A 16,811-nucleotide genomic window follows, 5' to 3' on the forward strand; every position below is an offset into this window, starting at 1 on the left:
AGTTTCAGAGGGAAAAAAAAACACTCCATGTTCTGATTATATTTACAAATTAACTTAGAATTGACTTCATTGTAATTTTCCAATACAAGATACGTCCTTCTACATGCCCTTAAGTAGACTGTCAAATTTTTCTTTATATAGGCTTTACCTACTTGTTACGTTTATTCCTATATACTTTTTGTGTTGCTATTGTACATGGAGTCTTTTCTTACATTATAACTTTTCACTAGTTGCTTGCAATACATGGAGACTACTGATTTTTTTTTTTTTTTTTTTTTTTTTAACCAAGGTTCTTTAATGGAGAAATGAGTACCAGGTATAAAAGTTTGAGGGCATATCTCTAGTTCACATTTCACCATCTTGTCCAAAAGTCTATTTTGGAGATTTTTTTTCATTTTTTCTATTGTTAAACTTTATGCCACTCCTCTGATACTACACAGTACATTCTAGAGTGTTAGAATTATAGAAAAGTCTGGCAATTTCACTGCTGTGAAAATTGGAACTACAGAAATAACATTATAAAAGAACTTAATACTATTTTGTTTATATAACAGTCTTTCAAAATGTTAAGTGTAAAACCTTATTATTACCATAAATTGATGATAACTCCAAGTAAAGTAATAACTTAACAAGATGATAGACATAGTTTAAAATATTGAGAATTATTTTCCTTTAAAGTCACTAATATCAGTCTAGTAGATTATGATATCCTCTCCCTCTTTCTGACATACTCCAACTGCCTTACATATGTAAATATACATAGATATTTATGTATGATGTATTTTTCCCTATGTGTGTGTGTATATATAAAAATGCGGGTTTATGTATATCTACATATAAATATGTGAACACTTAGCAGAGGGCCACAGTTACTGAGGCGGACATTGTGCTAAGTCACTTTATATTCTCATTTAATCCTCCTAATAATCCAGTGAAATAGGTACTATTCTTTTTTTCTTTTTTTTGGATGCATAGAACTGATTAGCTTTTATTCATGTTACAAAGAGTTTTTTCTTTACAAAAATTATCTTTCTGTCTTTTTTTTTTTAACATCTTTCTTGGAGTATAATTGCTTTACAATGGTGTGTTAGTTTCTGCTTTATAACAAAGTGAATCAGCTATACATACACATTTATCCCCATCTCTCTTCCCTCTTACGTCTCCCTCCCTCCCACCCTCCCTATCCCACCCCTCTAGGTGGTCACAAAGCACCAAGCTGATCTCCCTGTGCTATGCGGCTGCTTCCCACTAGCTATCTACCTTACGTTTGGTAGTGTATATATGTCCATGCCTCTCTCTCACTTTTTCCCAGCTTACCCTTCCCCCTCCCTGTGTCCTCAAGTCCATTCTCTACGTCTGTGTCTTTATTCCTGTCCTGCCCCTAGGTTCATCAGAACCTGTTTTTTTTTTTTTAGATTCCACATATATGTGTTACCATATGTTATTTTTCTCTTTCTGACTTCACTCTGTATGACAGACTCTAGGTCCATCCACTTCACTACAAATAACTCAATTTTGTTTCTTTTTATGGCTGAGTAATATTCCATTGTATATATGTGCCACATCTTCTTTATCCATTCATCTGTTGATGGACACTTAGGTTGCTTCCATGTCCTAGCTATTGTAAATAGAGCTGCAATGAACATTGGGGTACATGACTCTTTATGAATTATGGTTTTCTCAGGGTATATGCCCAGCAGTAGGACTGCTGGGTCGTATGGTAGTTCTATTTTTAGTTTTTTAAGGAACCTCCATACTGTTCTCCACAGTGGCTGTATCCATTTACATTCCCACCAACAGTGCAAGAGGGTCTCCTTTTCTCCACATCCTCTCCAGCATTTGTTTGTAGATTTTTTGATGATGGCCATTCTGACTGGTGTGAGATGATATTCCCCTGTAGTTTTGATTTGCATTTCTCTAATGATTAATGATGTTGAGCATTCTTTCGTGTGTTTGTTGGCAATCTGTATATCTTCTTTGGAGAAATGTCGATTTAGGTCTCCTGCCCATTTTTGGATTGGGTTGTTTGTTTTTTTGATAGAGTTGCATGAGCTGCTTGTAAATTTTGGAGCGTAATCCTTTGTCGGTTGCTTCATTTGCAAATATTTTCTCGCATTCTGAGGGCTGTCTTTTCCTCTTGTTTATGGTCTCCTTTGCTGTGCAAAAGCTTTGAAGTTTCATTAGGGGCCTATTGATTTGTATATTTTAATTGTGCCTTCTATTATCTTTTGCTGTGGACTGAATTGTGTTGCCCCACCCCAAATCCATATGTTGAAGCCCTAAACCCCCATGAGACTGTATTTGGAGATGGGGCTTAAGGAGGTAATTAAGGTTAAATGAGGTCGTAAGGGTAGCACATGGGTGTGCACACAGAGGAAAGGCCATGTGAAGACACAGAAAAAAGGCAGCTGTTGACAAGCCAGGAAGAGTCCATATCAAATACAGAATTTGCTGAAACTCTGACCTGGGACTTCCAGCCTCCAGAACTGAGAGAAAATAAATTTTTGTGGTGGAAGCCACCCAGTCTGTGGTACTTTGTTATGGCGGCTCAAGCAGACCAACACACCTTTCTACATCTAATTTTTGTTTTTAGTTGATTCTCTTACATATTCCTCACCTTCCCCCAATTTTTATACTTCCAATATCCTTCTCTTGACTAATGATGTGGGCTAATAACTAATACAATAATAATTACCGTGATGATAATGTGCTTCATTGTCTTGTTCCTGATTTTGGTAAATATACCTCTAGTAATTTTCTATTAGTAAGATGCTGACTTTTAAGCTGAGATAAACACAAATACATATGCACATGCACACTTTTAATCATGTTAAGGAAGTATAATCAATATCCTTATAAAGTGTTTTTTTATATTCAGGAATAGGTCTTGAATTTTATAAAATGCTTTTTCGGCATGTACAAAGATAATCATACAATTTTACCACTTAGATCTAACGATAGTATAGGAATAGATTTCCTAATCTATTGACCATTCTTGCATCCCTCAAGCTCCATTCAATTATGATATATTATCATTTCATTAGTTTTACTATTTTTATCTTTTAACTCATTTTTACCTGTATTAATTTCTTCTGCTTTTGCTTTTCTTTACTGTTCTTAACATTTTAAGTCTGATATTTAATTCATTTACTTTTTTTTCATTTTATTGATGTAAGACTTCAAGGCTTTTCTCTGAACTTTGTTTTATTTGGGTCCCAAAGATTCTAGTATCTTATGTTTTCAAATGTTGTTATCAAGAACTGTTGCAATTTTGATGTGTATTTTTTTAAATGTTTATTTTATTTATTTTCCTTATTTATTTATTTTTTTGGCTGAATCGGGTCTTAGTTGTGGCACATGGGATCTTTGTTGAGGCACGTGGGATCTTTTTCGTTACGGCGCGAGGTCTCCTCGGGTTTCTCTCTAGTTGCAGTGTGCGGGTTTTCTCTCTCTAGTTGTGGCACACAGGCTTCAGAGCGCGTGGGCTCTGTAGTTGTGGAACGCGGGGTCTCTCGTTGAGATGCATGAGCTCAGTGGTTGTGGCACACGGGCTTAGTTGCCCCACTGCATGTGGGATCTTAGTTCCCCGACCAGGGATCGAACCTGGTCCCCTGCATTGGCAGGTGGATTTTTTACCACTGCACCACCAAGGGAGTCCCTTGATGTGTATTTTATTTTCCCTTCTACTTAAGAGTAAATAGTTTTTAACTTCCAAGTGAATAAACCCTTTTTTTCTGATGTTGTTATTGATTTCTAGTTTGCATTGATATTGAGAATTTTTTTTCTATTTTACCCACTTTCTGGATTTTTTGCCATTACTACTTCATAAAAACTTGAAGAAAGGCATATTTTTTCTATTATCAGGATACAAAATTTGTTATATAACCAGAAGACCTATTATCTATACAATCATAATGTCATTTGGTCTTCTATAGCTTTACTTACCATTTCACTAGTCTGAGAGAGGTAAATTATATTTCTTCTTCCATCTCCTGTAGTCTGTTTCAGGAATGTTGCTGCAGTGTTTTGATGTAAAAATATTTTAAACTGCTATTGTAGCCTTGTGAATTATAGCCCTAAGTATTATAAACGGCCATTTTTTGCTCATTAATATTTTCAGAACTGAATTTGGCTTCATGGCATTTTAAGGTCACTACCCTTAACACACAGTATTCGCTTGGTATACCTTGGCATGTCCTTTAATTTTTGACATTTCTAAATTACTTTAAGAGTTTTTATTTTACATACATTGTACATGCCTAATGAAACAAACTGAACATTTTTGCTAATATGCTAGTTAAGCTTATTTACATTTATTGATATCATAGACCTGGTTAGCCTCAAATGTCATTCTTTCATGCTGTATTTACTCTTTCTAGATGTATTTTTTAAATGTCTCTTTCTTTTCTTGTGCATTCAGTTCTTTTCACAGTTTAGAAGATTTAGACTTGTGTTACTCTAGTTACTATTAAACATATATGTTGGGCTTCCCTGGTGGCGCAGTGGTTGAGAGTCCGCCTGCCGATGCAGGGGACACGGGTTTGTGCCCCGGTCTGGGAGGATCCCACATGCCGTGGAGTGGCTGGGCCTGTGAGCCATGGCCACTGAGCCTGCGCGTCCGGAGCCTGTGCTCCGTGATGGGAGAGGCCACAACAGTGAGAGGCCCGCGTACCGCAAAAAAAAAAAAGTATGTTCATTTAATACCCTCAGTCATCTCTTTCTTTAACCAACAACTACTAATGATTTCTGTTACAAAAAATAATAAAATTAGCCTTTAACCTCTTTCTGCTGCCTTTCCTCTTGCACAGCCCAATTTTATTCAATAGTTTTATATTCATTACTGGTTAACTATATACTTTCAAATAAGTTCAGGCTTCCACTGCTTGACTTTTCAGCTTTAATTATATCTTTGATTCCTGAGTATTATAGTTAAGGCAATCAACAAGTTCATTTTATTTTCTATCCCCCGCCATATTTATTAGTTGCAATATTTTATCTTTGTCAGAGTAGGTACTGTTTACATACTATACTATCACCCTGTCCCCCACTTTTTACTTTTAGTTCTACACATAAACATATTCAACGCCCAACAGGCAGTTGCTCTGCCCAAGAATCTTCAATCAGTTCTTGGTCGGAGAAATTCCGCAGAAAGTGTTCTTGGGAGCAATATTCCCTGCATTTTTGCATGTTCAGCATTTTTGTAGCCTGTATATACGTATCTTCTTGAAGGACAGTTTTTCTTTCCTTGAATGTCTTGTAGATGGAGCTTCACTGTTTCTTGGTGTTGAATTTGTTTTTGAGAAGTCTGATGCCAATGTGATTTTCTTTCCTTATCATCTCTCTTATTAAATGCATAAGTAATTTCCTTTGTTCCCTATAAAGTTCAATAGCTTATATTTGACCACTCTTGGTCAATTTTCCCAAGTTGCACAGTGCACCCTTTTTATCTGTGGATTTGGAACTTCTTTTATTTCAGAAAATTTTCTGATTGTAGTTTTAGGCATTCGTTCTGTCCATTTGTTTTATTCTTCTATTTCACGGACTCTAGTCTAGGTATATTGGATTTCCTTTACCTGGCTTTACTTTATCATCTTCTCCTGAGTCCTTTCTATTTCTTTTTTTAAAAATTATCTCTGCATTTATTATTTCTATCTACTATGTCTTCTGCTGTGTTTTCTATAAGGTCAGTTCTCCTTTGCGCCACTTTATAACTTTAGTTTTTATTTCAGAAATGGTTTTATCTTTACTTTCTACACCTTTGCAAAGTCCTTCCAGTTCTAGTTTCACATTCCCTTGTTGTTGCTCACCAAATCCATCACTTTAATGTTCACCAACGCAATGTAAACTATTGTGTTACAAAGTCTACCCAATCCCAAACAATTCCCCACCTCGAAAGACCCAACTTAAACCACCTAAACAGAGACCCTCTCCAATCCTCTAATTACTCTACCCTAATGTCCTCCTTTTGAGACACTTAACAAGTGTCTATCAAGGTGTTGCTCTCCCTCATTGCAGCAAGTTTATTAAACTCAGCTTTGCCTGAGTAACAAGCTTCCCTGGTGGCTTTTTGTTGGCGAGCTGACAGTCTACACCAGACTCCCCCCTCTCAGCTGGTTTTATTTAAACACATCTGTCTAGCCCTTTGTATGCTGTTCTCTTAGAAATAGGAGTCACTGAAGAATGTTTTTTAGAAGACTAGATCAAATTTCTTAATTTCATCAAATATCTTTCCAATCACCTAGCAAGGTGACTGGCAATAGAAAATCTCACAATTCTTATTAAATTGTTCTGAAATGAGCTGTAAACCAGGGCACAAATTCTGGTTCCATCAGTACCAATTCTGTGACCCAGAAGAAATCACTGGATCTCAGTTTATACATTAGGATATTAACAACTGCTACAATATACAGAACATCTTAAAAACTACACATTGCTAAATATAGAATGTATTATAGGTAACATTTAAATATTAGAAGTTTTCAATTCAACAAATATTTCTGACGGAATGCTCTGTGCCAGGTACTGTGCTCATTCAAACCCCTAGGTTCAGAGTTTCCTGATTTACTCATTTCCACTAACTTTCATTCCCACTCTACTTCAGCAGCTAGCTTTGACTGTCATCCTGTGATTATGTCATCACAGTGGTTCACCTTTGGAGCTATCCCATTTGGTCCTTCCAATTATCTCTTTTATTCCCACAATATCTCTTAAACCTCATAAAATTCTTCAGCCTCTGGAATCAAAATCATCACATAGAGCAAAGCTTTGATGACCAGGAACACCCCCTTTGGACTATTAACGGAGCAAAAAATCAACTGGATTATGTGATGCCACTGATACTTTGGCATTCCTTTCTTTTCCCTCCTTTTTCTTTCCCAACCTCTCTTCATTTCTTACTGCAAGTGGCATTATTCAAACAAACAAATACAAAAATTCTTATAAGAAAACAATGCATTCTTCTTGAAGAATGGTAAAGAGCAATTAGGAAAATTACTGAAAGGAGTAGTGCTCAGTTTTGAAGGATAAGCAAGAATTTGTTAGGTGGTCAATGAGGCAAAGAACATCCCAGGTAAGGATGATGTGCTGCGGCTTCTATCACTCAGACTCCCATGAACTGTGCATCTACTTCATTATCATCATTGTAGTTGTCTGTCATCATCAAAACAGCTGATATTTACTGAGAGCTTACTGTCTCAGTGTAAGAGGCACTGTTGATGGGCTAACCTGGCACTATCTCTAAGCCATTTCGCTTCTGCTCCCCTCAATCACTAGAAAAGTAAACACTAACTTTTCTAGTCTCCCTTGTGGCTAGGAATATCCACATTACAAAATTTTGGCCAATGAGACAGAAGTCAAAGATGGCTCAAGTGTTCCAGAAAGGCTTCAGTCAGGATGAATGTGGTTTGATCTTCCTGCCTCTTTCTGCTTTGAATCCAGACAAGTAGTCTGGAGCTGTGGCAGCCATTCTGCAACCATAAAAGAAAAAACCATGTCTGTGGAAACCTACTTTGAGACTTCTGTTTTTTTTTAATATTTAAAATTTTATTTATTTTTGGCTGCGTTGGGTCTTCGTTGCTGTGCACAGGCTTTCTCTAGTTGTGGTGAGCCAGCTTCTCATTGCAGTGGCTTCTCTTGTTGCGGCGCATGGGCTCTAGGGTGTGCGGGCTTCACTAGTTGGGGTGCATGGACTTAGCTGCTCCACGGCATGTGGGATCTTCCTGGACCAGGCCTTGAACCCGTGTCCCCTGCACAGGCAGGCGGATTTTTTTTTTTTTTAAACATCTTTATTGGAGTATAATTGCTTTTCAATGGTGTGTTACTTTCTGCTGTATAACAAAGTGAATCAGCTATACATATAAATTTATCCCCATTTCTCCTCCCTCTTGCATCTCCCTCCCACCCTCCCTAACCCACCCCTCTAGGTGGACACAAAGCACCGAGCTGATCTCCCTGTGCTATGCGGCTGCTTCCCACTAGCTATCTATTTTACATTTGGTAGTGTATATATGTCCATGCCACTCTCTCACTTCGTCCCAGCTTACCCTTCCCCCTCCCCGTGTCCTCAAGTCCATTCTCTATGTCTGCATCTTTATTCCTGTCCGGCAGGTGGATACTTAACCACTGCGCCACCAGGCAAGGGACTTCTCTTTATGTGAGAAAAATGAACTCCTACTGTTTAAGGCCCTGTGTGCCTGGGATTAATATTACTTAAAGCCAAACCAGTCCTATGTAATAAAGCCAGGAAGTGTTCTCAAGCACTTCCTAAGTCTTAACACAGTTAGAATCATTTGGGGTCTTAAGGTAATTTAGGAGACCATTTAGCAGAATCTTATCAAACTAGTGATCAACTGTGTACTGTATCTTATAGGACTCTGGTAATGTTTCAGTGGTCTAAACTTGGCTTGGTCCTCACAAGCTTTTAAGCAAAACTAATGAGAAACAGAAGAATTATCTCATAGCCTTTATTCTCTATTTTGTGAAGAAAACCATACAGCATGGGCAGAAAATTTGGAGTATATAAGGTTAATGAGAAAGTAAGTAGGATCTATGTCAGGAAAGATTGGCTAGGATCACAAACTGTATGCTATATAAAGTAGACAATATAAAAATGGAAAAACCTGAACTGTTTTAATAATCAGAAAGTACAAGTTAACATTTCCTTTTTTGTATGAAAATTGAAGATCCAAAGTCTAAAATATAGTGTTATTAGTGTAGTAAATTTTTTAAAAAAGGAATTCAAACAAACCTTTTGATTTTCCTGTATTTCCTCCCTCATACGTTGATTTACAGCAATTCTGGTCAGAGATCTGGGAACATAAATACAGATACAATTCATTCTTCCTTAAATGTTTGGACTAATCCATGATTCAGTGCAATATAATACTTTGTACGAGAAACTAAAAACTCTAAAGGCATCATGACTGAGAAGTGTACATTTCCACATAGCCTATTTGACAGGTGGTACTACGGCTTTCATTTGACAAGGGTATTTGATTCAGGTGGAATAGAGACTGTCAAAAGTTCACGTGCACAAACTGTACACATTACGTGCTGTTGCATTTTTCAAGAATACTTGACTGAAAATGCTGTTTTGTGTTGTTCTGCCCATAGGGAGAAATTCTATATGAAATTACCAATGTCATTATATGTATCGCTGCAAACAGGCAATGTTTGGAATATGTGTATAAAGAATTTTGGTTAACCTGAAATCTTTACCACAGTATGTAAGTTCTAAAATACTGATAATGTTGACTTCATATATTCACTCTATAAGGAAGCTTAGAACTCCCTTATAATTAAAAACAGAGCAAACTGTCTTTTAAATAAGTCTATTAATTATATTTATTTGACCTAGTAACTACTAAGAATGCTTAATTAGCTATTTATCTGTCAATTTTATACATAGAAGAAAATGATTTAAAAATTAAAAGATCGTTAATGCAAAGTCTGGCATTAAGTAAAACTCAAGCAGAAGGGTGTATCTTAGAATGACCCACGATAAGTGTGTATTACCTCCTAAAATCTGGCAGCATTTGAGATTAATTGCAACTGAAAATCTGATAATGCAAATTTTTCATTCATTTATCAAGTATTTCATTTCAATGAACATTTACTGGCTGTCTACAGAGTGACTTTATTTTTTTTTTGATGAAAAATAAAAACCATTTATTAAGTCTGAACATATATGGAGGCGAGATTTTTAGCCTTGGGTATCAATTATGGTTGCACCATAGATGGAGTCTGGAGGAAACCAATTCAACTCGCTTCATCCCAAGATTCAGGAAGCATCCACAAGTTCATGGAGTAATGACTTATCAGAGTAACTGTAGAGATATGCTTAAGCCTACAGTTCAGCCATTAAGCAGTGTTAGCAGAGTTGGTAAATTTTTTTTTAACGACCAACCACAAATTAAGAGCAGAGTTTAGCCACAAAATCCCTGAATAATTATAATGACTTACCGTCAAAACAGCTAATCGACTATCTTCCTAAAACTAAAATTATTTCACTTTATTTGATCGAGTAATTTCAAAAGCTATTGTTAGTTAACAGCAGTGTGGCTAAACATCTATGTTTATACACACATACATATTTCATATACATATACTGACTTCTCAAATTCTTGATTTTGCTTAAACTAAAACTGAGAGTCATGTCAATATATTCATTTTTAATCTGTAAATAAGGTGACAAACCTCTCTATTTTCAGGGTATCATGAAAAGGTTCTTGGTATCCTGTGGCCAAACATGTACTACTTATTTATCTTACAAAGGTATTGACTGTCTAGATTCAGGATTCAGTAATTTGTGCTGTGGATAAATGTACCAAAGTGTCTGAAACAAATAGAGGCGTAGTGATTATCCACTGCTTAAGAAGGGATGCTGAGGGCACAAGGATGCTCTCCAGTTCCTCTCGGTGAAACGCTATTGCTGCACCTGCCACATGTTGTATATCTTCAATATAAGCTAACTTAGCTTATGTTTTACTGGTTGCTTATAATTTTATACTATTATTCCTACAAATGCATCAAAGTCTTGTTATTTTGTAAATCCTTATAAAACATGGTAACCAGAATTGTATCTACTGGTTACTTCTAGATATGGAAATGTATTATCTATTGAACTGGAAGATGCGTTTAATGTAATATTAATATTTCTGAAAGCAGTTCAATTAGATATCTTATTGGCAAAGAAGTATTCCACAAAATATTCCATACAATTAAGACATTACTAATTGTTTGGAATCTGAAAGGGCAAGAACATGATTTGGCCATACATTGGGCATAGGTCTACTTAGAGCAATACTTTTCATCATCCTCTGTAGGGTAAAGAGAAAAATGTCCCCTTATTATATACTGCTTAAATCAGTTTTTTCTTGGATTACCATCTCTCACTGTTTACGTTTAAATAATTTTCTAAATACATTATTTTTTCCTTTCCATTTGCCTCTAATTCAAGAGGTCTATTTTGTAGTATGTATACATATGCATGCACAAGCCAATATTTTGCTCTAGTTAAAAAAAACCCCAATATACATAATGAAAAGAGACCCTGATCTCATAAACACTATATATAACAGAATTAACTGATATCATTATGTTAAATGAAATCAGCTATTTTCATAAAATTTATTTAACGGAAAGAGTTCTGACTATAATCAAATCAATAAACTTTAATATACCTGGCTTTTATGGGGAAGTTCTGCGAAATGTCCTTCATTAATTTTATGGCATCATAAACTGGAGTGGACATTATTTGAGAAGCTGCTTGAAAACTAAGATCTGGAAGGAAAAGAATATCATTAAGGAATCTAGCATAATGTTAGACCTTAACAGACATTTCCATGTAATTTAAATAAGCTTTCTTGCCATATATTCATTATAGACACATTAACAAACATTCAAATTTAGCATTATTCAAAAGTTTTAAATGAAATGGAAAGCTATCACTTACATCCAATAAGGTAAGTTTTACACTTTTATGAATGAATAATTGTCATTTAATACCTATTTTTGTTTTCCACAAATTACAGTGGAAAGAGATATGAAAAAAGAGATATGAAAAGAAATGCTGACGCAAAGCTATCTTTTCTTAGGTTAAGTGAAACTGGCAACAAAAAGCTTTGACAAAAAAAAATAAGAGAAAGGAACAAAGAGCTCTGAAGAGCCAATTCTGAAAAGAACTTTAAGACCTAATGTGTTCATTAACTCAGTAAATATGAAACATTCACTTTCTTTTTCAACATTTTTTTACCTTTATACAACAATAAAAATAAAATCCTAAACTTGGTATGATTTTACCTGAAATGATAGTTCTCCGGAAAGAAAAGTGCGTGTGGCTTCCTGTAATCAGTCTCAAGTATGATAGAAGCAGTAATCTGCGTCTCATTACTTTGTCAAGAGTCAGAAATGATTTTAAAACTGAATTCCTTCACTACCTAATAGTGAAGCATTTTGTTTCTCTTTAACATCTCACCAGAATTGGAATCCTAGCTTGTCAAATACTAGTAAAACGACCAGTTTATCATAGCGAGACTAGTTTTGTTTCTACCTTTTCAGTGTACAGTGGCGAATCCAGTTGGAGTCAAAGCCTAGAAAAGATGTTCCCAGGGCAGCCTCCCATGGACTGGTAAAGTCTAGAAGACCAAGGTTCAAACTCCAGCTCTACATCACTTACTAGCTGAATAACTCTAAATAGAATTTCCTTAACCTACCTAAGAATGGTTCCACTCCCCAGCCCTAGTGGAGCTATCAGTGCTCACTAAAATCTCCTAATTGCAAACACAATGGACTCTTTTCAGTCCTTATCTTGCCAGGATCCTTCTGCCATAGGATCACTTCCTGACAAGAAAACGTAAAACTTTCTATTCAATAAGTGGTGCTGGAAAAACTGGATGTCCACATGCAAAAGAATAAAACTGGACCCCTATTTTACGCTCTATACAAAAATCAACTCAAAATACTTTAAAGACATGAACTTATGACCTGAAACCATAAAACTCCTAGAAGAAAACACAGGGGGGTAAGTTCCTTAGCACTGGTCTTGGCAGTGAATTTTTGGATTTGACATCAAAAACAAAGACAACAAAAGGAAAAATAAACAAGTGGGACTATATCATACTAAAAAGTTTCTGCACAGCAAGGAAATCATCAGCAAAATGAAAAGGCAACCTATGTAATGGGGGAAAATATCTGCACATCATTATATCTGATAAGGGGTTACTATTCAAAATATACAAGTAACTCGTGTAAACTGCTACAGCCACTATTGAAAACATTACAGAGACTCCTCAAGAAATTAAATAGAACTACCATATGATCCAACAATCCCACTTCTGGGTATATATCCAAAGGAAATGAAATCAATATCTTGAGATATTGAGAGATACCTGCACTCTCATGAGATACCTGCACTTGAGAGATACCTGCACTCTCATGTTCATTGAAGCGTTAGTCACAATAGCCAAGGTATGTAAACCACCTAAATCTCTGTGGACAAATGAATGGATAAAGAAACTGTGGTGTATATAAACACAATGGAATATTATTCAGCCTTAAAAAAGAAGGAAATCCTGCCATTTGCAACAATGTGGATGGACTGTGCGGGCATTATGCTAAGTAAAATAAGCCAGACAAGAAAAAAAACCAAAAAAACACCGCACAGCATCACTTATACATGGAATCTAAAAAACGTCAGACTCACAGAAACAGAGAGTAGAAAAGTAGCTGCCAGAGGCTGAGGGTGGGAGAGACGGGGGAAGGCTAGTAAAAGGGTACAAACTATCGGCCCTAAGACTGAATAAAATCGGAGGATTTAATGTGTAACATGGTGACTATAGTTGATAACATTGTATTATATAATTGAAATGTATTAAAAGAGTAGAACTTAAATGTTCTAACCTCAAAAAAAGTACCCGATACATAAGTAGGTGCTCAATATTGATGAATGAATGGGTGAATGAACAGTAAACTTACAAATAAGATCCTTTATGTGTCTTCTTATTCTATTGCTATTAAAGGCAATTTTAAGTAACATAATTTTTAACTGGTGTGTATATATTTATGCTTTTTTAGATGAGAAAACTTAGTCATTACTTATATGATTGATACAACAACTTATAAAAGAGGATTTCTCGTTTTGTTTTGTTTATGTATCTTTTTAAATTGAAGTAGAGTTGATTTACAATGTTGTGCCCATCTCTGCTGTACAGCAAAGTGACTCAGGTATCCACATAGGTACATCCTTTTTTTGGTATTCTTTTCCATTACGGTTTATCACAAGATAGTGAATATAGTTCCCTGTGCCATACAGTAGGACCCTGTTGCTTATCCATTCTAAATGTAATAGTTTGCACCTACCAACCCCAAACTCCCATTCCATCTCTCTTCCCCCACCCTTGGCAACCACAAGTCTGATCTCTGTCTGTGAGTCTGCTTCTATTTTGCAGATAAGTTCATTTGTGCCATACTGTAGATTCCACATACAAGGGATATCATTGGGTATTTGTCTTTCTCTTTCTGACTTAACTTAGTATGATAATCTCCAGTTGCATCCATGTTGCTGCAAATGGCATTATTTCATTCTTTTTTATGGCTGAGTAGTATCCCATTGTATACCTGTACTGCATCTTCTTTATCCATTCATCTGCCAATGGACATTTAGGTTGTTTCCACGTTTTGGCTATTGTGAATAGTGCTGCTATGAAAACAGGGGTGCATACATCTTTTCGAATTACAGTCTTGTCCAGGTATATGCCCAGGAGTGGGATTGCTGGATCATAGGGCAATTCTATTTTTAGGTTTCTGGAACCTCCGTACTGTTTTCCATAGTGTCTGCACCAACTTACACTCCCACTAACAGTGTAGGAGGGCTCCCCTTTTCTCCACACCCTCTCCAGCATTTGTTACTTTTAGACTTTTTAAGGATGGCCATTCTGACCAGTGTGAGGTGGTACCTCACTGTAGTTTTGATTTGCATTTCAAAAGAGTATTTCTTTTGAGGATAGCATATGATGAAAGGCCTTGCCTGAGAGCATTTGGCTGCATGATGTTATACTTAAAAACAGTACAACATAGAGGTAAGGAAAGAATTTAGGCTCTAAAATGAGAGAGACCTGCTGATTTTAGGTATCGCTCATTTGTGCCTTATGAGACTGGCGACCTCGGACTAATTATTTTGTCTGTATGTTTCTCAGTTTCCTCATCTGTAAAAGCAGGATATCTATCAATACCCCATGAGTTTTTTTAAAAAAATTAATTACGATGATGCATATAAAGAGCCTAATACTGTGCCAGACAAATAGTATTAGCTAATATTTTTATCACCGCCAATCACCATCATCATCACGACCATGGACAACTGTATTTTACTCAGGTCTGATAGCATAACTGGTCTTTTAAAACTTTTTACAACATGAATGGAATTTTGCTTCACATATGCTGTTCAAAAGCCCCTGAAAATTCACTCGTGAAATCAGAGAAACTGTAAATGACAAGTAAATGAATATAATATTAGCATAGTCTATTAACATCTTTTGCTTTTTTCTAAACTATTCCCTACCTAGATGACTCATAAATTATTTAAGTCCTTCACTTTGCCTCTGAAATCCAGATTCCCATATTTAACTGTTTTCCTGGTTTCACCACTTGGATACTTCAAAAGCGGCACGTTCAATAACAAATTTGTGATATTCCCACCCATCTTTGCCCAAATTTGGTCCTCTTTAGTCTTCTCTTTCCAGAAAATCCACCACTGTCCATCCAGCTGGGTAAACCATGAATCCAGCAGTTGTTCCTGATGTCTTCTCTCCCTCACACTCCATTTGCAGCCCCTTGAAAGGGTCTTTGATCTTCTCCCTAAATAACCCACCCTCAAATTTATTCTAGCCCTTCCTCAGATCTCAATTCAATCACCACTTCTTGAGGAGCCCTCCCATTTCTGTTACCCCTTCCCTGCCCCCATCCCACCAGTCAGATCTTCCTGGTATATGCCCTTCTTCATCTTACGTCCCTTTACTTTGCAGCAATTACAATGCTAATTTTTACATTGGTTTTTAAAGTTGTTTATGTTTGTCCAAGATCCTTTGAATGAACGCGGTGTCTGCTTTGACTCTTATTTTATCTTCAGAATACAGCACTTTTTCGAAGTGTCAGTTGGAACCCATTAGTTAGTAGTGAAATCACATTAGTGGATAATGTGAAGGTTTTTTTTTTCTCAAATGAAATAGGGTAGAGTAAAAGAAAGTCTTGGGCTTCCCTCGTGATGCAGTGGTTAAGAATCCACCTGCCAATTCGGGAGACAAGGGTTCGAGCCCTGGTCCGGGAAGATCCCGCGTGCCGCGGAGCAACTAAGCCACCGCAATGAGAAGCCCGCGCACCGCAGCAAAGAGTAGTCCCTGCTCACTACAACTAGAGAAAGCCCGCGTGCAGCCACGAAGACCAAGCACAGCCAAAAACAAATAAATACATTTTTTTCAAGTCTTACAGAATTAATAAAATGTGGTAAACATACATATCTATGCTGAAGCTTTCTTTTTAGTTTTAAGCATATCTGTGTATTCACACATTATACACTTGTGTATGGGTCTTGGTGTAAAATATACTTCCTACTCCAGGTCTCAGCCAAAAATTATAAAACCATGGCTGCAGGGACATGACTGACTCATAGTAGAAACTCGATAAACACTTGTTAAATCAGTCAACAAAGGACAAGGTCCTGATCACTTACCCTTTCCTGGATCTGCTTCCTTGGCTTCTGTAAGGTGCTCTTTCTCCCACCTCTCATCATTCCACCGTGTCCACTTTCCCCACGCGGACGAGCACACGGACACTCCCTTGGGCACTGATTTGGGCACCCTACACTTTCGGTTAGCGCCCCCCCCACCTTTAAAAAACCTCTATGCTAATATTTTCAACTTTTAAATCTTCTCCTTTTAGTATAAGGACTTTATATTCACCCCACCACTGGACCTGGTCTCATCTGGATATGTCACCATCACGTTAAGTCTATCTTTTTTAACGCCAGTCTCATTATTTCTGGGCCCCGTATTCAACCCCCAAACCCACTTACATGTTTTATGTTCTCTCTACTCAGCTCAGGCTCCAAGCTGGAAATTTTAAATTCATCTTTGACTCTTTTCGTCTCCTAAATATTTGCTAAATCTGGCCTTCCTCTCTATGCCTTTTACCACAGTCATAGTTCTATCTCCCGCTACACTAATTCAATGATGTCTTAACTAGATTTCCTGTTTCTAGTCCATTCAAATATACCTTCCACAGACATCAGTGAGGTTAATTACAAGTAAGCTAACTTT

At 36.6% G+C, this 16,811-nt stretch overlaps 1 protein-coding gene across 1 annotated transcript in view; it reads right to left on the minus strand.

The window, feature by feature from the left end:
• Positions 1-16,811, minus strand: part of UGGT2 (UDP-glucose glycoprotein glucosyltransferase 2) — a 165,240-nt gene that overhangs the window by 114,321 nt on the left and 34,108 nt on the right. The window contains exons 9-10 of the mRNA XM_082859577.1: positions 11,181-11,280; positions 8,747-8,807 (exon numbers count right to left, since the gene is read on the minus strand). Coding sequence (XP_082715703.1) covers positions 8,747-8,807; positions 11,181-11,280 — 161 coding nt within the window. The remainder of the gene's footprint in view (positions 1-8,746; positions 8,808-11,180; positions 11,281-16,811) is intronic.

The sequence above is a fragment of the Leucopleurus acutus genome (assembly GCF_964270905.1).
Source record: "Leucopleurus acutus genome assembly, chromosome: 18".
In the NCBI taxonomy this organism is placed as follows: domain Eukaryota; kingdom Metazoa; phylum Chordata; class Mammalia; order Artiodactyla; family Delphinidae; genus Leucopleurus; species Leucopleurus acutus.